The following is a 19,102-nucleotide window of genomic DNA, read 5'->3' on the forward strand; positions in this document are numbered from 1 at the left end:
CTTCTCTGCCTAATACCAAATTACTGAACAAGTCCACGAAGAACGAGGATGACCGCTCCCTTTTATGAAAACCCAAGTCCAACATCTTCCATTGCTGGTGGGAATGGGGACTCAGTTTTAACTTTTTTTCTAAAACAATATGGACTTCTCAAAAAAAAAAAACCAAACAAACAGGAGTTTCTATATTCGTTGCAACTTTACTCACAATTGCCAAAATCTATAGACAACCTGTGTTCAAGAACAGACGACTAGGGGCTGGAGCAATAGCACAGCTAGTAGGGTGTTTGCCTTGCATACGGACGACCTGGGTTCAGTTCCCAGCATCCCATATGGTCCCCTGAGCACTGCCAGGAGTAATTCCTGAGTGAAGAGCCAGGAGTTTGTGCATTGTGGACCTGTGCATTGCCAGGTGTGACCCAAAAAAAAGCAAAAAAAAACAAAAAAAAAACCAGATGACTAGATAAGGAGATTATGGTAGATATACAATGAAATACTACTTGGCTATAAGAAGAAGTCAAGCAATTTTCTAATACAGGAATGGGTCTGGAGAGTATCAAGCTGAGTGAAGCCAGGTAGAAGAAGCACAGTAAGAGAAAGATGTCAGTCATATGTGGGAAATTAAAAAACAGAGTAGGGGGATATCCAAAAGCAAGAGCATTTGAGAACTGGTGGGAGGGGTGGTACTGTAATGCCTTTTGCATTATCACTAACTTGGAGACCTTATCACTAACAGTGTTGTAAATCACAGTGCCTAAAATTGTCTTTTAATTTTAATACTGTGTGAATTGTTTCAAAATTGAGCTTTAGCCAGGCACAGCCCTAGGCCTCCTTCTCCTGTAGGTTGGTAACTGGAAGCAAATTCTGGAAGGTCGAAGACAGGGCATTCCCCAATTTGCAGCAAAAACACTCTCAGTACCTGCTTTGACTGTGAATTCTAGAGGTAAGCACTGAGAGTTTAATGGAAGTTAATTCAGGAGTGAACATATGTTGTAATCATCTGGGCCTCTATGATGACTCTGATCCTTGCCTACTTTCTCCCAGACACCAAGAAATGATTTCAGAGTCTATTTAACCCTGTAGTTTTTTTGGGTTTTGTTTTTTTTTTTTTAACTTGTTTTTTGGAGGCTACATGCAGTGGTGTTGGGGCCTACTCCAAGCTCACAGCTCAAGAGTCATTATCAGTGATAATCGGGACATTATGGGGTTCCTGCATACAAAAAATGTGCCCAGGAACCCTTTCAGCTGTACCCCCAACCCCTTAATCCTATAGTCCTTAACCAGAGCTGGAATATGCCTGTCCAAATCACACTGGATGTCTTATGGGTCACAGTCATACACCCTCCACTCCTGGGATCAAAAACTCAAGGCCTCACACCTGCAAGGCAAGTGCCCTCCCTCTGAATCACTTTCCCAAGTTCTTCTCTACCTTTGTGCAACACTTTCCTAGTTGCTTCATGGGGGACTGCCCGTTTCCAAACCACTTTTTAAAAAGCCAATGCAATCTTTATAATTAACTTGGCTTGACTGATATTTGACTCTTGACAAGGGAAAGTCTTGCTGGAATTATCCTGTCTCTTTGCCCCTTTGGCTGATCCATCCCAAATGCACAGAACACATTTCCTCCCCCTTCTGTCAAAATCCTGCATCAGCTCCCGGCTTCCTTGAAGCTCTCCGTGTCCGATTCCCCAGACCACCCCACCCCGTATGTGGGATACTAAAAAACAAAGTAGGGGAATATCCAAAAGCAAGAGTGTTTGAGAACTGGTCTATAGAACTGATCTGAGCTGTAGAGGCCAGGGATTTTGTCTCCGCTGACCTTCCCAAGGCAAGAGCACATGTGCACCCTTCTGCAGCTCTGTGCAAAGCAAGGGCCCTCAGTGGTACCGGGCACTTCTGGAGAATGCCAACAGTCAGGGTACCCTGGAGCCCTTCACCTCGTGGAGCTGTGAGTTTGCTCACATTTATGGGACCTGGACAATGTCCTAAGGGAAAAGACCAATCTAGTTTCCCGAGACTGGTCCAGACACTCCAGCAAAGGTGGACCTGATTGTGGACCTGATTGCCAGAGATCAACCTTCTATTTGTGGTAAGCAAGAATGAGATGGCATGGGGGGTGAGGTTGAGGGGCTCTTGTGTCAGAGGAGGGGGTGTCAGGATAAGAATGGAGAGGGAGTTGGAGGAGAAAGTCACCTCTGGGAGAAATACCAGTAACACTAGGAGATGCTTTTACAGATAGCCCCGAAAGTCCTATTTGGGATCATTGCAGATTCAGTATAATGAACTTTTCCTGGAGAGCCAGAGAAATGTGGAAATGCAGGCAAACCTCAAAAAAGAGCTGGCTAGATCAAAATGTCTCTTACAAACGTTTCCCAGCATAAACCATAAAACCACCAAGCTGGACACTGCTATCTGTGCCAGTCTGCTCTCTCACCAAAGTATTGAAATTCACGTCAAGTTCTCTTAAAATAACTCTCCCCCCCAAAAAAATAAATAAAATAACTCTCCCCATTGTAAGCCTGCTAAAGATAATACTTCATGGGGGGTATGGTGCCACCAGCAGGTCAATCTGTACCTGTGAGGCGAGTGCATCAGCAGCCGCATGGCGCCTTCAGACTTCCAGATACCCCAAAATTGCTGCTGTGCCTTTGGCCAGACCCCAAAAACTTGGGGCAAAGTTTACCAAGAAAGTAAACGGCCAAAAGTTAGGTATGTGGGAAACACACCCACAAACCACCTCCGGCTCAGCTATATAATTGGAGGCAAGGTCTCTCTGGTTCTTGATCGAACTGCTTAACGGCCATGATCCCAGAGACTCGGAAAAAAATCTTGAAACCCAACGGCATTTGGCAGAAATGCATCCAGTCCCTGCAATAAGTTACAGGCACTGGGCCACCCCAGGTGGGAATAGGTTTCGTGCCTTGGCCTGTTCCCTCTGGCGGCTCAGTAGCCGCCATCCTTCAGAGGCCACTGGACAGTCAGGTTTGGGCCCACAGTGACGAGACACATGGGGCCTCATGGATGGCCTCTCTGGCTCCTGATCAAGCTGCTTAATGGCCATGATCCCAGAGACTTAGAAACAAATCTCGGAACCCAGTGGCTTTTGGCAGAAATGCATCTAGACCGTGCAGTAGATACTGTTGCAGGGCCATCCCAGTCTGGAAAGGGTGCTGTCCCTCCACCTGCTCCCCCTTGGCAGCTCCGTGGCCGCCATCCGCCAGAGGCCATTGGACAGTCAGGTTTGGGCCCACAGTGATGAGACACGTGGGGCCTCATGGGATGGGGGTGGAGCCGGCCCTTTCCTCCCCACCCCAAAGATACCCCGAATCGCTGCCCACGAATGGCCTCTCTGGCTCCTGATCAAGTCGTTTAATGGCTATGATCCCAGAGACTCAGAAACAAACCGCAGAACCCAGCGGCTTTTGGCAGAAATGTGTCCAGTCCCTGCAGTAGGTTACCAGTGATGCACCACTCCAGGTGGGAATAGGTTTCGTGCCTTGGCCTGTTCCCCCTGGTGGCCCGGTGGCCACCATCCTCCAGAGGTCATTGGAAAGTCAGGTTTGGGCCCATAGTGAAGAGACACACGGGGCCTCTCAGGATGCGGGTGGAGCTGGCCCGTTCCTCCCATCCCTATAAGACCCCGAGTTGCCACCCACAAATGGCCTCTCTGGCTCCTGATCAAGCTGCTCAACAGCTCAGACCCAGGTTTTTGCAGAAATCCCTCCAGATTTGTTAAAATTTCGGAATTTAAAAATCACGCAGCCACTACTGCAGCCATGCGACATCTTATGTTATTCATTACCAGCAATAGAAAACAAATTGTCTACTGTTGCCTTTTCAGCAGATCTGAGTGTTGGGGTAAAATCCCAAATAATAATGGTGAGTCTGGTGTCAAAATATTGAATGTAATCAAAGTAGAGATTAACGTGGAAATCATCTGGCCCACAGGTAGGGGGAGGGTGTGGGATGAGGGTATACTGGGGTTTTTGGTGGTGGAGAAGGGGCACTGGTGAAGGTATGGGTGTTGCATTGTATGGCTGAGACTTAAACCCAAAAGCTTTGTAACTGCTCTCATGGTGATTCAATAAATAAAATTATAAAAAATGAAAAAAAAAGGTGGAGTTTATGCCCAATTCAATCAGTCCTAGAGAATAAAATAGTTACTCCTACATAAAAATTTAAAAAATTAAATTAAAAAAAGATAACATTTCATGTCACTTATTCCCTCTCCTCAAACTCTCTCCAACACATTAAAAAGGAATTATAGTAGAAAGACATCATGAAATCAAATGAGGAAATTTGAAATATAGCTGCACTGTCTTAAATGGCCCATGACACATTAGCCCTATCATTTAGGTTAATGCATACTTGATATAGATTGAACAGGAAATGATCTCATTTGGTAGCAACTCTGAAAGATATGGCTAAAATAATATATATAATCAATAATTTCCAATTAGATACAAAAAATGGCTGAGGCTCACTAAGCTCATAGATGTAACCTTTCTAGAATCAACCTGTTCATACATGATCTTCAAATCTATTACCACAATAAATACTGACATTGAGATGTAACCCCCCCCCCCAAAAAATTGAGGCTAATGTTTGAGAATGGATTAAATAAACCAAGTAATTGCTACTAAAATTAAGTATTAAAATAAAAATAACAGGGTGGTCCCCCCTACCCCAGCACCCATATGGTTCAGAGGCCCACCAGGGGTGATCCCTGAGTTAATTGCCAGGGAGTCTTGAGCACTGCCTCGTGTGCACCCCCCACCCCGCCAAAAAAAAAGTATTAGAACAGAATTATTTATAATATTTTTTAATTTAACTACTTATAAAAATACATGTATTTTTTAAAATTTTATCATCGATTTTGTGGAATTCCAGATTAGTTCTATCATTTCCATGGTAGAGCCACCTCCACTTTTTTTAAGAAAGAGAGATCTATGCCATATATAAGATTTTAAAGAGAAAAAGGAACACGTAAGGGAACAACAAATGATCAAAGTCACTTAAGATTCTGTCTACAAAACTGAGCTTACATGCACTCGCGGGGAAGGGGCCCTTGGGACACTGATTGAGGGAGACAGAGTCTCTGGTAGTGGGTGCTGAAAAGATGGAGGCATGAAAAGTCTGACTAACAGTAATATCCCGGTACCTTAGCAAAACATGGTTTCAAAAAACAGATTAAAAAACAATAAAGATACAGGGGGAGGGGGACAGTGCAGGGGTAAGGCATTTGCCTTGCATGTGGCAAACTCAGGTTCAAACCCCAGCGCCCCACCAGGCGTGATCCCTGAGTGCAGAGCCAGGAAGAATCCTTGGGCACTGCCATGTTCATCATTCATCATTCATTCATCATCCTGTTATTCGTCGATTGCCTCGAGCAGGCCCCAGTAACGTCTCCTTCATCCTAGCCCTGAGATTATATTCAAGGCTCTTTAGGAGAATGGGACCCATCATTGTTACTGGTATTTGGCATATTTGGTACGCCACGGGGAGTTTGCCAGACTCTGCCCTGTGGGCAGGCTACATTCGATAGCCTGCAAGTTTGTTCAAAGTAGGAATGAGATAATAAGATGTCATAAAAAGATGTCCTGTGTCGGCCGCGCGACATCTTATCAGGGCACTGCCATGTGTGGACCAAAAATAAAAGATACAGGCCTCAGTCCTAGAGAACACCAAGGGACTAAGAGCAGGCTTTGCATGCACAATGTCTGGGTGCAATCCCTGGCACCCCAAGGTCCCTGAGCACCACTGGGTGGGGCCCCAAAACAAAACAAAAACTTAGAAGGACTCGAACCTCAACTATACCTGGTAAGTAACGTGAAGCTCCTCAGAAGGACCAAGTGAAAAGTGCCAGACTTCTATCTACCCAAGCATGGTGGAAGTTGTTCTAGATTTACAGGTTTGCTTCTGACCTCTGCTGGTAAAGTTATAATAGGTTCCTCACTAAGTCACTACTAACTCAAGGCCATCACTGGGGACCAAGCTTATCTATCAAGACAAAGAGGCACTCCGAGTTTCAGAGGGAACTGCTCTCTTTGCCCCATGCCCATGTAGTAACCATGGGTGGAGAGGTGTGGGTTTGGTTTTTGTTTCTTCTGTTTTGGTTATTGGGCCACACCGAGTGGTGCTCAGGTCCTACTCCTGCTGGGCTCAGAGGAACTCTATGGGATGTCAGGGATCGAACCCAGTTGGCTGCACACAAGGGAAGTGCCCTACCTGCTGTACTACTACCCTGGCCCCTCGAATTCTTATTTTTAAACCTCAGAAAGAACTTTCACTGAATCTTCTAAGGTTTAGTTATGTTGAATTTTCCTTCTGGGAGTTTATGACTTTAGCTTTAGTTACTCCTAGATCTGCCCTCAGGAATCACTCATGGCAGTGCTCAGGGGACCATATGGGATGCCAGGAACCCAACCGTGGTCAGCTGCATGCAAGGGACGCGTCTTACCCTGTACTATCGCTCCGGCCCCCAAAAGATATTATTCTTGTTTTTTTGGGGGGAAGTCACACCCAGCGATGCTCAGGGGTTACTCCTGGCTCTGCACTCAGGAATTACTCCTGTTGGTGCTTGACGGACCATATGGGATGCTGGCAATCGAACCCGGGTTGGCCGCATGCAAGGCAAATGCCCTACCCACTGTGTTATTACTCCAGCCCCAAAAGATATTATTCTTGTTTGTTTTTTGGGGGGGAGGTCACACCCAGCGATGCTCAGGGGTTACTCCTGGCTCTGCACTCAGGAATTACTCCTGTTGGTGCTTGAAGGACCATATGGGATGCTGGCAATCGAACCCGGGTCGGCCGCATGCAAGGCAAATGCCCTACCCACTGTGTTGTTACTCCAGCCCCAAAAGATATTATTCTTAATTTTGAAATTAGTCAAGAGACTGTGAAAAGAAAAAAATCTAGCTAATCTACTTATCTGGTTCAAAAGAGAATTCTTATTTAAAATGATAATGTAACTTAAACTAAAACCATTGTGGTACAGAAATGAAAATGTTATTACCCTTCCCCCTAAAACTACAAAATTATGTATAAAAATAATTCAAACCACTAAACTCAGATGACATCAAATAAAAGTTTCTCACAAAAGACTGTGGCTAAAGTATTTTATTTAATTATGTAATTTGCAAATGGTTTCATAAGAAATTTTAAAAGCAAAGTTATAAAACATTTCAATAAAAAAAGTACAGCGTTAACAGCAAAATTACATTTCTTTATAGTACAAATAAAAGCATTTTGTTTCTATATACTGTCTGAAAATGTTATAATATATTCACCAACAACAGATGAAATGTTTGTACTTGAATGAGAAATATCACAGTAATTCAATCATTTGTTAATAACAGGTTCATCATTTGGACTATAAAAGTCAAATGCTCAACTTCAAGGAAAATAACAAAACCTGTCAACATCTAACATGAAGTTATAAAAGACTGTTTAGAATGGAGATGTATTTCTAGCCTTGTTACACTATTAAATTCTGCAAAGAGGAATTAATACTGTAAACATGAATTACACTTTAAAAAAGCACCATTTAACATACATTCTACATAAACTTTCAAGTGAAAAACATTTAAATCTGTTTTGTTAATCACGTAAATAAAAATAAGTATTTTTAACCACTACACAGAAAAATTATCAAACTTCACCTCATTGCACAATGGAAAAGCACTTAGAAAAAGCACTTGGAAAAAACAGCACACTTTTTATATGGGCTTTATATATATATATATGTATATATGTATATACATATATATATATATGCACGCACACACACATTGTCATTTTTCTTAAATTGAGAGCAGTTAAAACATTGTCAGAGCAATTTCCTGAGTTTCAAAGTTTTCCAATTCCCAGCGCAGAAATAACCAACCTCACTAATATAGTGTCCTTTTTCTAAACATAATCCCCGTCCCCCTGAAAAGAAACAAAACACACTTAAATTTAGAAAGAAAAAGAAAAACGACTGGAAATAATCCAACAGAATCATTTAACTTTTCTTCTCAAAATGTGTTAAAATACACCAACACTTGTTAAGTCAGGACTTCTACTGTATAATATATTCTTTATTTTAAAGGCCAGAGAATAGCAAATTAAAATGAAAACACTAACACAATGGGGGAATGGATGGGGAACTCAACTTAAAAACTGTCGATAGATATATGAACAACCAGTAAAGTTAAGACAACATCCTTTCATTTCTCACCGCAAATTAAAAGGAAGAATGGATGCAAAGTACTGTCAAGAAGTGACTGCCATGGGGGCGAGGGAGGAAGGGGAGAGTGGAGGGGAATCGGGGCAGGGAGAGAAACTGGAGACAGTGGTGGTGGGAAACATACACTGGTGGAGGGATGAGTCTTGGAACATTGTATGACTGAAACCCCAGCATGAAAGTTTTGTAAACTGTCTATCTCACTGTGATGTGTGTGTGTGTGTATGTGTGTGTGTGTGTGTGTGTGTGAGAGAGAGAGAGAGAGAGAGAGAGAGAGAGAGGGAGAGAGGAGAAAGGGAGAGGGAGAGCAAGAGAGAGCGAGAGAGCGAGAGAGAGAGGAGAAAGGGAGAGGGAGAGCAAGAGAGAGCGAGAGAGCGAGAGAGAGAGGAGAAAGGGAGAGGGATAGAGAGAGAGAAAGAGAGAGAGAAGAGAAAGAGAGAGCGCCCTGGGATTCAATCCTACTTGCCCCAGTTACCACATTAGTTCTCTTTCTCCCTCTGATAGAAAATGGTAAAGAATTATTGAAAGAAAGTAATCATCACTAAAACTTTCCACACATCAAAAGTGTTGTACTTGTACAATAGTAATACTTTTGCAATTCTAATGAGGCATATATTATCTCATTACCAACACATGGAAACTTTGATAATTTCCATAGTCTTCACTTTTATCAGAGAATTTAGATATGAACAGGAGAAAAAAAAATGATGATTCCCAAACAATCTTTGATATATATGGTCTAGAAGGAGTCACAACAGAAGAGATTATAAAATTCTCTTTCATAATTTTGTGTTGTTTAAACTAAGCAAAATAGCAGGGGGGGGGAGGCAGTTTCAAATTATATAACTTCATAAAAACAAATGTGATGCTCAAAATTCACCTATATATGTATGAATAACAATTAAGAAAAAAATAGCAATAGATCTACAAAACTAAGGCATAAATTTAAATTGATATAATATGGAACATAGCTTCTTTCCTTTGGTTTCTTCCCTAAAAATACCTCACCTCTTGTTCTTTTTGAATGTTCCCACCTTAATTCTAATAATACTGAAATAAGTCTAGCTGAAGTACTCAGGTGATGTCCTTTTAAACTGGATAAGAGAATACAAAAAGAGAACATGAGTACACACTTGCATATACTCTGTAACTTCAGATTTTAGTACTATTATTCAAAGCTCTTAAGTCATATTAAGTTATGCATGGAAATTATTTTATTATATCAATTATGGTTTTAGATAATTTCTAGAAATGAACTGCTTTACTTTTAATGTCTGTAATTCATATAAACATCACAAAAGTAAATGCAAAACTATTGGCTTTTCTTCTTTTCAAAAAAAATAATCACAAAATGTGAATACGTAACACAGCAACTAACCATTTTTAAATAATAAATATCTGTGTGTAAATACAAATTACTAATATAGCTCTTTTTTTGCAGCATGCTTTTGTATACATAAAACATCTTTTTGAATTTTACTTTCATTAAAATGTTTGATCTTTGGGGAAAATTATTCTATAACTCAAAATTCTTTCCGTAATAATCAACCTATAAATCCTGACAGAAGTGATTTCTTAGGCCTATCAAAAGAACTGTTTGCTGAAGTTATGTATGTTGAAAGTATTATTCATTTCAAAATCAAAACTGGATCACTGTTGTACACTAGAAATTACAGTTTACAGCATTAAATCTACATTAAAAAATTTAATTGACATACTAAGAATACTTTTTCTTCAACAAAAAAACACAAATTAGTGAAGGATTCCTTTTATAAAGGTGACTCCTTATAATTATTTCAAAAATGGTTTCTATATTTAATAGAATTCTAACCTGTTGCAATTTAAAAATTACACATTTATATAATAGCATCACTTGGTATCTATCTAACCAATTCTATTTCTTTGATGCCTTTTCAGCCCATGGAAGGATAAAACTACAATATAATCTCAGACCCCAACTCTGTTTCCAGAAAATGCAGACACACCAAAGGAAGAAATACCAAAAAAAGGTCAAGATCAAATAGAAAGCATAAGAAAGTACAACAGCAAGCCTTTTTTCCTGTAAGATAAGGCAAAATAAAAGGATTTTGCATGTTCGGTTTCAAAATAAAAGAAACATTCAAGTGTTACTGTTAAATCTTTCTTTCATTACTACTACCTTTTCTTCTGTTTTCAATACAAGCTTCTGAAGGGCATGAACCAGGTCTCCAAGCAAGTTAAATGTCTTTTATAAACACCTTCAGAACTTTGCTGAATGTCAAACAACAATTAATACAAAGGTACAATTTCCTCTGAAAAAGAATCAGAGTAATTCAAGCTTTAAAATGGCAGCTGATCATTTTCTTAAACATCTGTAATCAATAAAAATCTCTTTAATAACAGGCAACATATTTGGCATGTGATTCAGTAAAAAATTAAACTCTTAAATTCTGAAAAACATCATAATGCTTTTCTGTTTTATAACCAGACATTAGTTCTAATACAACACGTTTACAGTAAAGCTGAATTTACTACAAAAACTAATTTTAACCTACAAACCTTTACACTTCTAAATCGAATACATTTATTTTACTTTAGCATGACTTTCAAGCACCCTGGTTTGATTTCAGAGAACCTGCAAAAAGGATTGAAAAAAAAAAGTTATTTTTAAAGATAAAATGTTAAAGCAGTAAAGCAATAAGATTATAACCAATTCCAGGAATCTGATAAATATACTATTTACTAGCCTCTATTTAATATCTCAAACCAATTATCTATGCTTATATTACTTCTAACCTATTGTCAAAATAAGCACAATACTAAAGCTGGGGTTTACTTCTAACTTTAGTAGTTACTCAAGATGCTACAAAACTGTAAAGCTTGAATTTGACCTTCATGAAACAGAAAGAGCTGTGTGAAGAGTAAATATCTGCATTACATTATTTCTGTGCACTACATCAGTACCAAGGCTAACAATCTCTAGTAATACACAGTTATGCATGATTCAAGTTATGACTCCCTCAGTTTGAAATTTAAGAGATACTAGTCTCTAAAATAGATCATTAACCCCAAAATGATATTTTGGTCAAAATACATTACTTAAAAAAATTAATTCTAAAAATGTAATCTGTTTTCCTGCTCAAATAAATACTATTATTTTCAATACAGAAGCCAAACATTTTACATACAACAGAAAATAAGCTACAACAATTAAGATTAGAAGTAGGGGAAGGGGGTTCTTAATGATATAAATCCTCAGAGAATTTATGTATCATCGGACAGGTTAGGGATCACGTCCTCTAGTGCTGGAGGGGTTTACTATTCTTTGTTGGGGGTTACTCTCAGCAGTGCTCAGGGAACCATGGTGATCAAACCGGGCCGGCAGTGCACCAGGCAAATGCCTTTACCCCTCTACTACCTCTCTGGCCTTCAGGTCTTTATTCTCGGAATTCTCTTGTCATTTCCTGTTACTAAATAATAAGTAATGAATAAGGAGATTTCATATTTGTCAGCTAAGATCATTCAATGGCATTCAACTTGATGATGTATAAATTCAGACTGACGAGAGTACTTCAGCTAAAGTTTTAACAAATTCAAAGTAGAACCACATATAAGCTCCCAATTCCTCCAAAAATCTCAAAAGAATAATCTTGCAAAGGAATCAACGACCATGAACTATGATATCTATAACCTAGTTATCTTAAGTAATAGTTAACAAATATATTATCAAAGAAACCTAATATATTCACTTTGAGAATTTAAAACTTAAACAAACTGATTTTTTCAGATTACTTTCATCATGAGACTGACGTGCTGCCTACTGTACTGAGGGCTGCGCTAAGAGGGCTTCCTTCATGGGCTGGAGTGATAGCACAGCGGGTAGGGCATTTGACTTGCACACGGCCAACCTGGGTTCGATTCCTCCATCCCTCTCGGAGAGACCAGCAAGCTACCGAGAGTATTCCTCCTGCAAGGCAGAGCCTGGCAAGCTACTGTGCTCGATATGCCAAAAACAGTAACAAGAGGTCTCACAATGGAGACGGTACTAGTGCCCGCTCAAGCAAAATCGATGAACAACGGGAGGGCAGTGACAGTGACTTTCATCATAAACACATTTTCTTCCACTTCCAGTTTAAAAACCATCATAAATCCAAAAGAGAACGTTTCACCATGCAGGCATGAATTAAACGCTTCATTAAGTGAAAGCATGAATTACATTGTAGCTAAGACCAGGCATTAGGGTTAAATGATTATCTTAACAAATTATTCTATGCAAACTTCCAGACTTTACTGGTTCTATATGGTTGACTGTCATTACTAAGAACAGGACAATTATACCCACCTGAAACTATGGCTTGTGAGGTATTTAATGACAGCTGGTTTGATGCGAGCAACTCCTCCCTGGCTGTGGTTTCCTCTCCCCGTAATCACAGACAGATAGGGCTTCCCACCATTCTGCTTAAATTCTGTTACAACAGGAATCAGATCTGTCATAATCAATTCATTGTACATTCTCAATAGAAAAAAATTCTTGACTACTCAAACACAATGAATGGGCCAAAGAGGTGGTACAGTGGATAAGGTATTTGCCTGGCGTGTGCACAACCCACATTCATCCCCCAGCACCCTATATGGTCCCCAAATGCTGCCGGTAGTGATCCCTGAGCACAGAGCCAAGAGTAAGCCCCGAGCATCACTGGGTATAACCAACCCCCCCACAAAAGAAAAGGAAAAGAAAAAAAAGAAATCAAACACGATGTAAAACTATTTTCATAGGGATTTACAGATTTAAAACTTCAAAAAAGAAAAGTCCCATTAAAAATGTATGTTTTGGGGGCTAGAGAGATCATACATGGGTCACGGTGCTTGCCTTGCACTCAGCCGACTGTGGTTCAATCTCTGGCACATCAAGCACTGCCTGGAGTGAACCCTGAGCACAGAACCAAGAGTAAGGCCTAAGAACTCAGGGTGTGGTCCAAATCCCCACCACCAAAATGTATGTTTTGGGGGCCAGAGACATAGTTCAGTGGGCAAAGTGCATGCTTTGTATGCAGAAGGTCCAGATTCAATCCCCAGCACCACATACAGTTCGTGGAGGAACAAGAGCCCCTGAGAACTGCCAGTGTAACCCAAAAGACAAAAACAATTTTAATCTATATTTCATTTGTACTCACTCCAGTCTTCTACCTAAAGACTACAAAAAAGAACTTCTGTCGAGTGGGAGATTCTGTATGCTATCAGAAGTTCTCTCTGAAACAGTGATAACAATAAGGTAATAGTGATGACACCTAACAATTATCACATACACGGAGTCAGCATTGCTTCGCTGACATGTATTAACTAAGACTCACAACAACCCTATTAATTATTCTGAATGCAGCCAGCTTTGGTCTGAAAAGCAGAATGGGCCAGTTGAGGATCATGCGACATGACCACAGATGGACAAGTTACTTACCCTACCTGTACCTATGCCTTTCCTCATCAAGAAGCTGTAATAGGATATAAAGTTCCCTCTAGGTATAGGTTTTAGCAAATTCACTAAATTCAAGATGGACTGCAGGCCCATTTACAAAACCAATCTGCTCGGGCCGGAGAGACAGTATGAGGGCAGGGTCCTTGCCTTGCATGCAGCCAACCCAGGTTTAATCCCTGGCACCCCAAAGCCAAAGACATAGTTTCAGTTAAAATGTTCTCACTGCTACAGTCCTACCTTCAGTTTTCTGCTGTAAAACTGCCGTCAAGTGTTCAATTGCTTCATCCACATGTAATCCATGGAGGTCTAAAACATTCTGGGGTAACAGGGAGGCATTGACTTTCTCAAAGATCTCCACAGCAGCAAGGTGATTGGCTTCTCTCATCTTCTGCTCATGGAGACTCCCCTTTAATTACAAACATAGTCTCAGCAAAGACTTTTGTTACTTTCTACTTAGAAGGTAATGAGGAAACAAAGAGTGCTCACCCAAAAGTGAGGGCCAAGAAAAAAAGGAAAGACAATCTGAAAGTTTAAATGATACAATTCAAGAATGCACAGAAATTTCCCTTGGATTTCAGTGCATTAAAATACAGACAGAGCTTCCGTAGAGCTCTCCCTTGGCCAGAGAGCTCAAAGGACTGAGCACATTCATGCAGGAGGAGGCCCAGGTTCACTTCCCAGCATCAAATGCTCCCAAGTGCTGCCACGAACAACCCCCAAGCACGGAACAACACTAGAATGACCTCAAAACCAAAATAATAGGGGCCGGAGCGAAAGCACACGAGGTAGGGTGTTTGCCTTGCACACGGTCGACTTGGGTTCAATGATCGGCATCCCATATGGTCCCCTGAGCATCATCAGGAGTAATTCCTGAGTGCAGAGCCAGGAGTAACACCTGAGCATCTCCGGGTATGACCCAAAAAGCAAAAAACAAAACAAAACAAAACAAAAAAACAAAATAATAAAAAGGTTCTTAAACTATAGAATCATTTCTAATATATTTTCTAAATTAAAAATCATAAAGAAGAAACTGGAATAAACACCTCCCATATAATAATCTAGGGCTTAACTCCTGCTAACACCTCTAGTTGCCACTGCAGTTGTCTACATGCTTTACAGGGTTCTGAAGATAATATCAATCTGATACTGGCTGGCACTATCAAGAAAAAGAAAGATGTGGAATCACAAAAATAAAAACTAATTTAGGGGGCTGGAGCGATAGTACAGCAAGTAGGGCATTTGCCTTACATGCAGTAGACCAGAGTTCGATCCCCGGCATCCCATAAGGTCTCCCCAGCAGTGCCAGGAGTAATTCCTGAGTGCAGAGCCAGAAATAACCCCTGAGCATTGTTGGGTGTGACTCAAAATGCAAAAAAAAAAAAAAAAAAAAAAAAAAAAAAAAAACAACTAAATTGTGTTTCATTTACTACAATGCTAAATGGGGCCTAACAAATTTCACTTCCGTAAAATACATTACTGTAATTATCTTTTTCACAAATTTATATTTTTGGGTATTTTATTTTCTCTCAGGCCAACTTGGCAGGCCAACCATGTGGTGTCAAGAATAGAATCCGGGGCTCCCACAGCAAAGCAAGCTCTTCAGGCCTTTGAGACATGTCCCACATCCCCATTTAATTTTCCTTCTCAGCTATAAAGGGACTGAAGACATAGTACATCCAAGAAAGTCCCTGCCCAAGTTCAATCCTCAACATCACATATGGTCCCCTGAGCATTGCCAGGAGTCACTCCTGAGTACAGAGCCAGGAGCAAGCCCTGAACACAGCCAAGTATAGTTCAAACCTCTCCCCACCCCCCAACCAAAAGAAAAGGAGACATATTATTAAAATTTCAAACATGAAAGAAAACACAAGGTCAAGTATAATCCCAATCTGAAGTGATCTGGTAGTCTATACTAACACTACTGTATTTCCACCAGAAAATCTGTACTGGATAGAATGTACCCAAATGAAAAAATGACCTGCAAGAATAACCTACAACTTAAAATGTAAGCCATACGGAAAGCAACCACAGAAAAAGCTCCCTCTAGCTATTTCACAGATATCAAGTTCTTAGATCCAAACAATTCTTATGTATTTAGATATCTTATTTAGTCCACCATGGCAGAGTCTGGCAAGCTACCTGTGGCGTATGTGATATGCCAAAAACAGTAACAGTAACAGGTCTCATTCCCCTGACCCTGAAAGAGCCTCTACTATGGCAGCATTGGGAAAGACATGTAAGGAGAGGCTGCTAAAATCTCAGGACTGGGACGGATAGCAACATTACTGGCGCCCACTCGAGAAAACTGATGAACAACGAGAGACAGTGCTATTTAGTCCATGTTCCCGAAACCCAATCTAACAACAATCCAAATATTATCTGCTTCAAGATTATTCAAACACTGTAAGTTAGAAAAGTAGTATAGGCTCCCCACTTACCTGCTGAGCATAAAATGTAGCAACATTTTTTTTCCCCATCCGATAGGCTTCTTTTGCTTTGCTGTAGCACTCTATCCGCTTCTGTTGGTGCAGGAAAGCCTCTGCCCTGTAGTCATCATACTCTGGGTACTCAAAGTCCTGGAAAGACGGTTCCCCTGGCATATCTTCAGTCTCCTTCGATTTCTTTGTCTGAAAGATATTATACAACAAAACATGGTAAAAGTAAAAAGTGCTTATGGAAAAAAATGGATCCTATTATTTTCATCTTTCTTGTCAAGAAACCAATTCTTGGGGGCTGGAGCCATAACACAGCGGGTAGGGTGTGTGCCTTGCATGCTACCAACCCGGGTTCGATTCCCAGTATCCCATATGTTCCCCTGAGCACCGCCACGAGTAATTCCTGAGTGCAGAGCCAGGAGTAACCCCTGTGCATTGCCAGGTATGACCCAAAAAGAAAAAAAAAAAAAAAAAGAAACCAATTCTTCCCAGTGTTTACCTAATAATTCAGGTATGTTACTAATAATTCTCATGAACTCTTTCATGCAATAAAAATCCCAAAATCACTATTACCTTAAAAGATGTGAAAAACGTATTGATATTTATCAAGATTTAATTAGACAACAAAAATCAAGCTGGAGAGAAAGCTGCATGCATAAGTGGGTATTGGGATCACTCTTAGTTTCCTATCAGACTTCTGTGATTAACAGATGAGGATAGTGACCGTATGAGTGAGTCTGTGGAAGAAGTCACTGGGATAGGGTCAGTTCAATCACAGAAGAGCATACAGTCCCCTACTACATGCACCAAGCATGTAGTAGCCTCTGCCACCCCTGGATGTGGATCAGCCTAACCACCCAAAACAGGACTGTATATTCAGTTACATAGCAAAGACAACACTATTCTGCTTATAAATCTTGAGATATTTTCTATCAGTATTGTGAAACTGTCAACATTTTATGAGAAAGACTCAAGAATAATATACAGAATACATACAATAATTTAAAACTAGTATCTTTTCACGATTTTATGATGTAACTCAAAATTTCCTTTTTAGGTTGCAACATCTTTCCATCATTTTCACTTTTAGCATTTGGTTGCACACACCAAATCCCCATTAACCTCTCCTGTCACCAGAACGAAACACAGTGCCTGAATTATTGGGAGAAAAACATAATCTTTACTCCCAATCTAATACTTGCGAGTAATCTTTATTCCAAATCTAATTTGGAATGAAATGACCTCCATCGTCTTCTACACTCTGCATCTTGAAATACTGTCCCTATCAAGCCATGATTAGCACCGGCCTCAGCGCCATCACCTGGACCCTGCTCTGTGCACAGCGCCTTATCTAAGCCCTATGTATCCACTAAATAACCATGAAGGATACCAAAAAATAAAGGAAAGGAAACGAAACGAAGAGATAGCTCAAAGGGCTGAGCACACACTCAGGGGCCCGGGTACAACCCTTAGCAAAGCACGGTCCCCTGAGCACCACTGAGAGTGACCCTGCAAAGAAGCAAGTCAGAAGTTGCCCCTGCACAAAGAGGTGCAGCCCCAAAACCAAAGAAGGATAAAAAGGTTATTCATATGTTAATTTATTAATAAATAAGACTAGCAGAATGATAAAGGCCTCTATTTTTTTTTTTAAAAAAAGTAACTAAAACTAATAAGACTAATCACTGTCACTGTCCTCCCGTTGTTCATCGATTTGCTCGAGGGGGCCCAGTAACGTCTCCATTGTGACACCTGTTACTGTGTTTGGCATATCAAATACGTCACGGGGAGCTTGCCAGGCTCTGCCATGCAGGTGAGATACTCTCGGTAGCTTGCTGGGCTCTCCGAGACTAGTATATAAAATATGACTAGTATATAAAATAATTTGAATCCCAAGATACTTTAAAAAAAGTAAGTCTATTTATAACAGCACGGAAAAGAGGTGCTGGAGTGACAGTACAGCCTTGTGCAGTCAACCTGGGTTCAATCCCCGGCATCCCACAAGGTACTCCGAGAACCTCTAGGAGTGATCCCTGACTGCACAGTCGGGAGTAACCACTAAGCACTCTTAAATGTAGCTGAAAAAACAAAATACAGTAATAGTAATAATAGCACTGGAAATAATAAACATAAATGTAAATCAAAACCACAATGAGATATCACTTCTGCATTCATCATTTTATTTCTTATACTGTTGGTCCTTTGGTATCTGGAATCTTGTTAACCCCTACAGGCATTGAACCCCCACCATGGAGTTAGCTAATTCCTAAAAGCTAGCAAAAAGTAAGCCCGCCAGCTTGCTTCACATACGTACATACCCCATCCATAGACCATACCCCAATCACTTCCTCCACAGACTCACTCATATGGTCACTATCCTCATGTCATAATCACACAGAGGCCTGATAGCAGGATACTAAGAAGGATCCCTACACCCCCAAGCAAACTGAAATCATTCAAACTAGCCAATCCTAAAACTACTTACCCTTTCCCATCTAGTATATCCAACAGAAAATCTAAGAAATCAATGAAACAACTTTCAATTGCCAATTTTCCCCCTTAAATCCAATTCTGCCCACCTGAGCAACCCTCAGTGTGGTCCATCTAATGGGCAGATCTTGCCTCTGATTTCTAGGGGATGGTGAACAGCATGAAATTCCTTCTTTAGATTAGAAAACGAATTCAAAGACCAGGAAAACAGCACAGTGCTGATGGCACCTGCCACATACCCCACCGACTGAAACTGGGATCCCAGGCACTGCACATGGCTGCCCGAGCACCATCAGGGCTCACTCCTCACCCAGGTGTGGCCTAAAAAACATATTTTTCAAAGCCCCTGATACTTTACAACAACTTCATATATCCCCAGATGGCTATAAATCTGACAGGCAATAATATAAATCAGAGAGGATATGAACAAACTAACACACTGCTAACAAAAACATAAAATGGTAAATTGAGAAACAAAGTTTTTTGTTTTTTGGGTTTTTTTTT

The 19,102-nt window shown here is 40.5% G+C and overlaps 1 protein-coding gene across 1 annotated transcript in view; it reads right to left on the minus strand.

The window, feature by feature from the left end:
* Nucleotides 1–7,104: 7,104 nt before the first annotated feature.
* The window catches only part of N4BP2 (NEDD4 binding protein 2), a 70,539-nt gene continuing 58,541 nt past the window's right edge, over nt 7,105–19,102 (minus strand). The window contains exons 17-20 of the mRNA XM_056125580.1: nt 16,115–16,303; nt 13,914–14,082; nt 12,546–12,669; nt 7,105–10,838 (exon numbers count right to left, since the gene is read on the minus strand). Of these exons, the coding sequence (XP_055981555.1) occupies nt 10,793–10,838; nt 12,546–12,669; nt 13,914–14,082; nt 16,115–16,303 (528 nt within the window). The 3' untranslated portion in view covers nt 7,105–10,792. The remainder of the gene's footprint in view (nt 10,839–12,545; nt 12,670–13,913; nt 14,083–16,114; nt 16,304–19,102) is intronic.

Source organism: Sorex fumeus, unplaced genomic scaffold (assembly GCF_029834395.1).
Source record: "Sorex fumeus unplaced genomic scaffold, SorFum_2.1 ptg000055l, whole genome shotgun sequence".
NCBI classification, from domain to species: Eukaryota; Metazoa; Chordata; class Mammalia; order Eulipotyphla; family Soricidae; genus Sorex; species Sorex fumeus.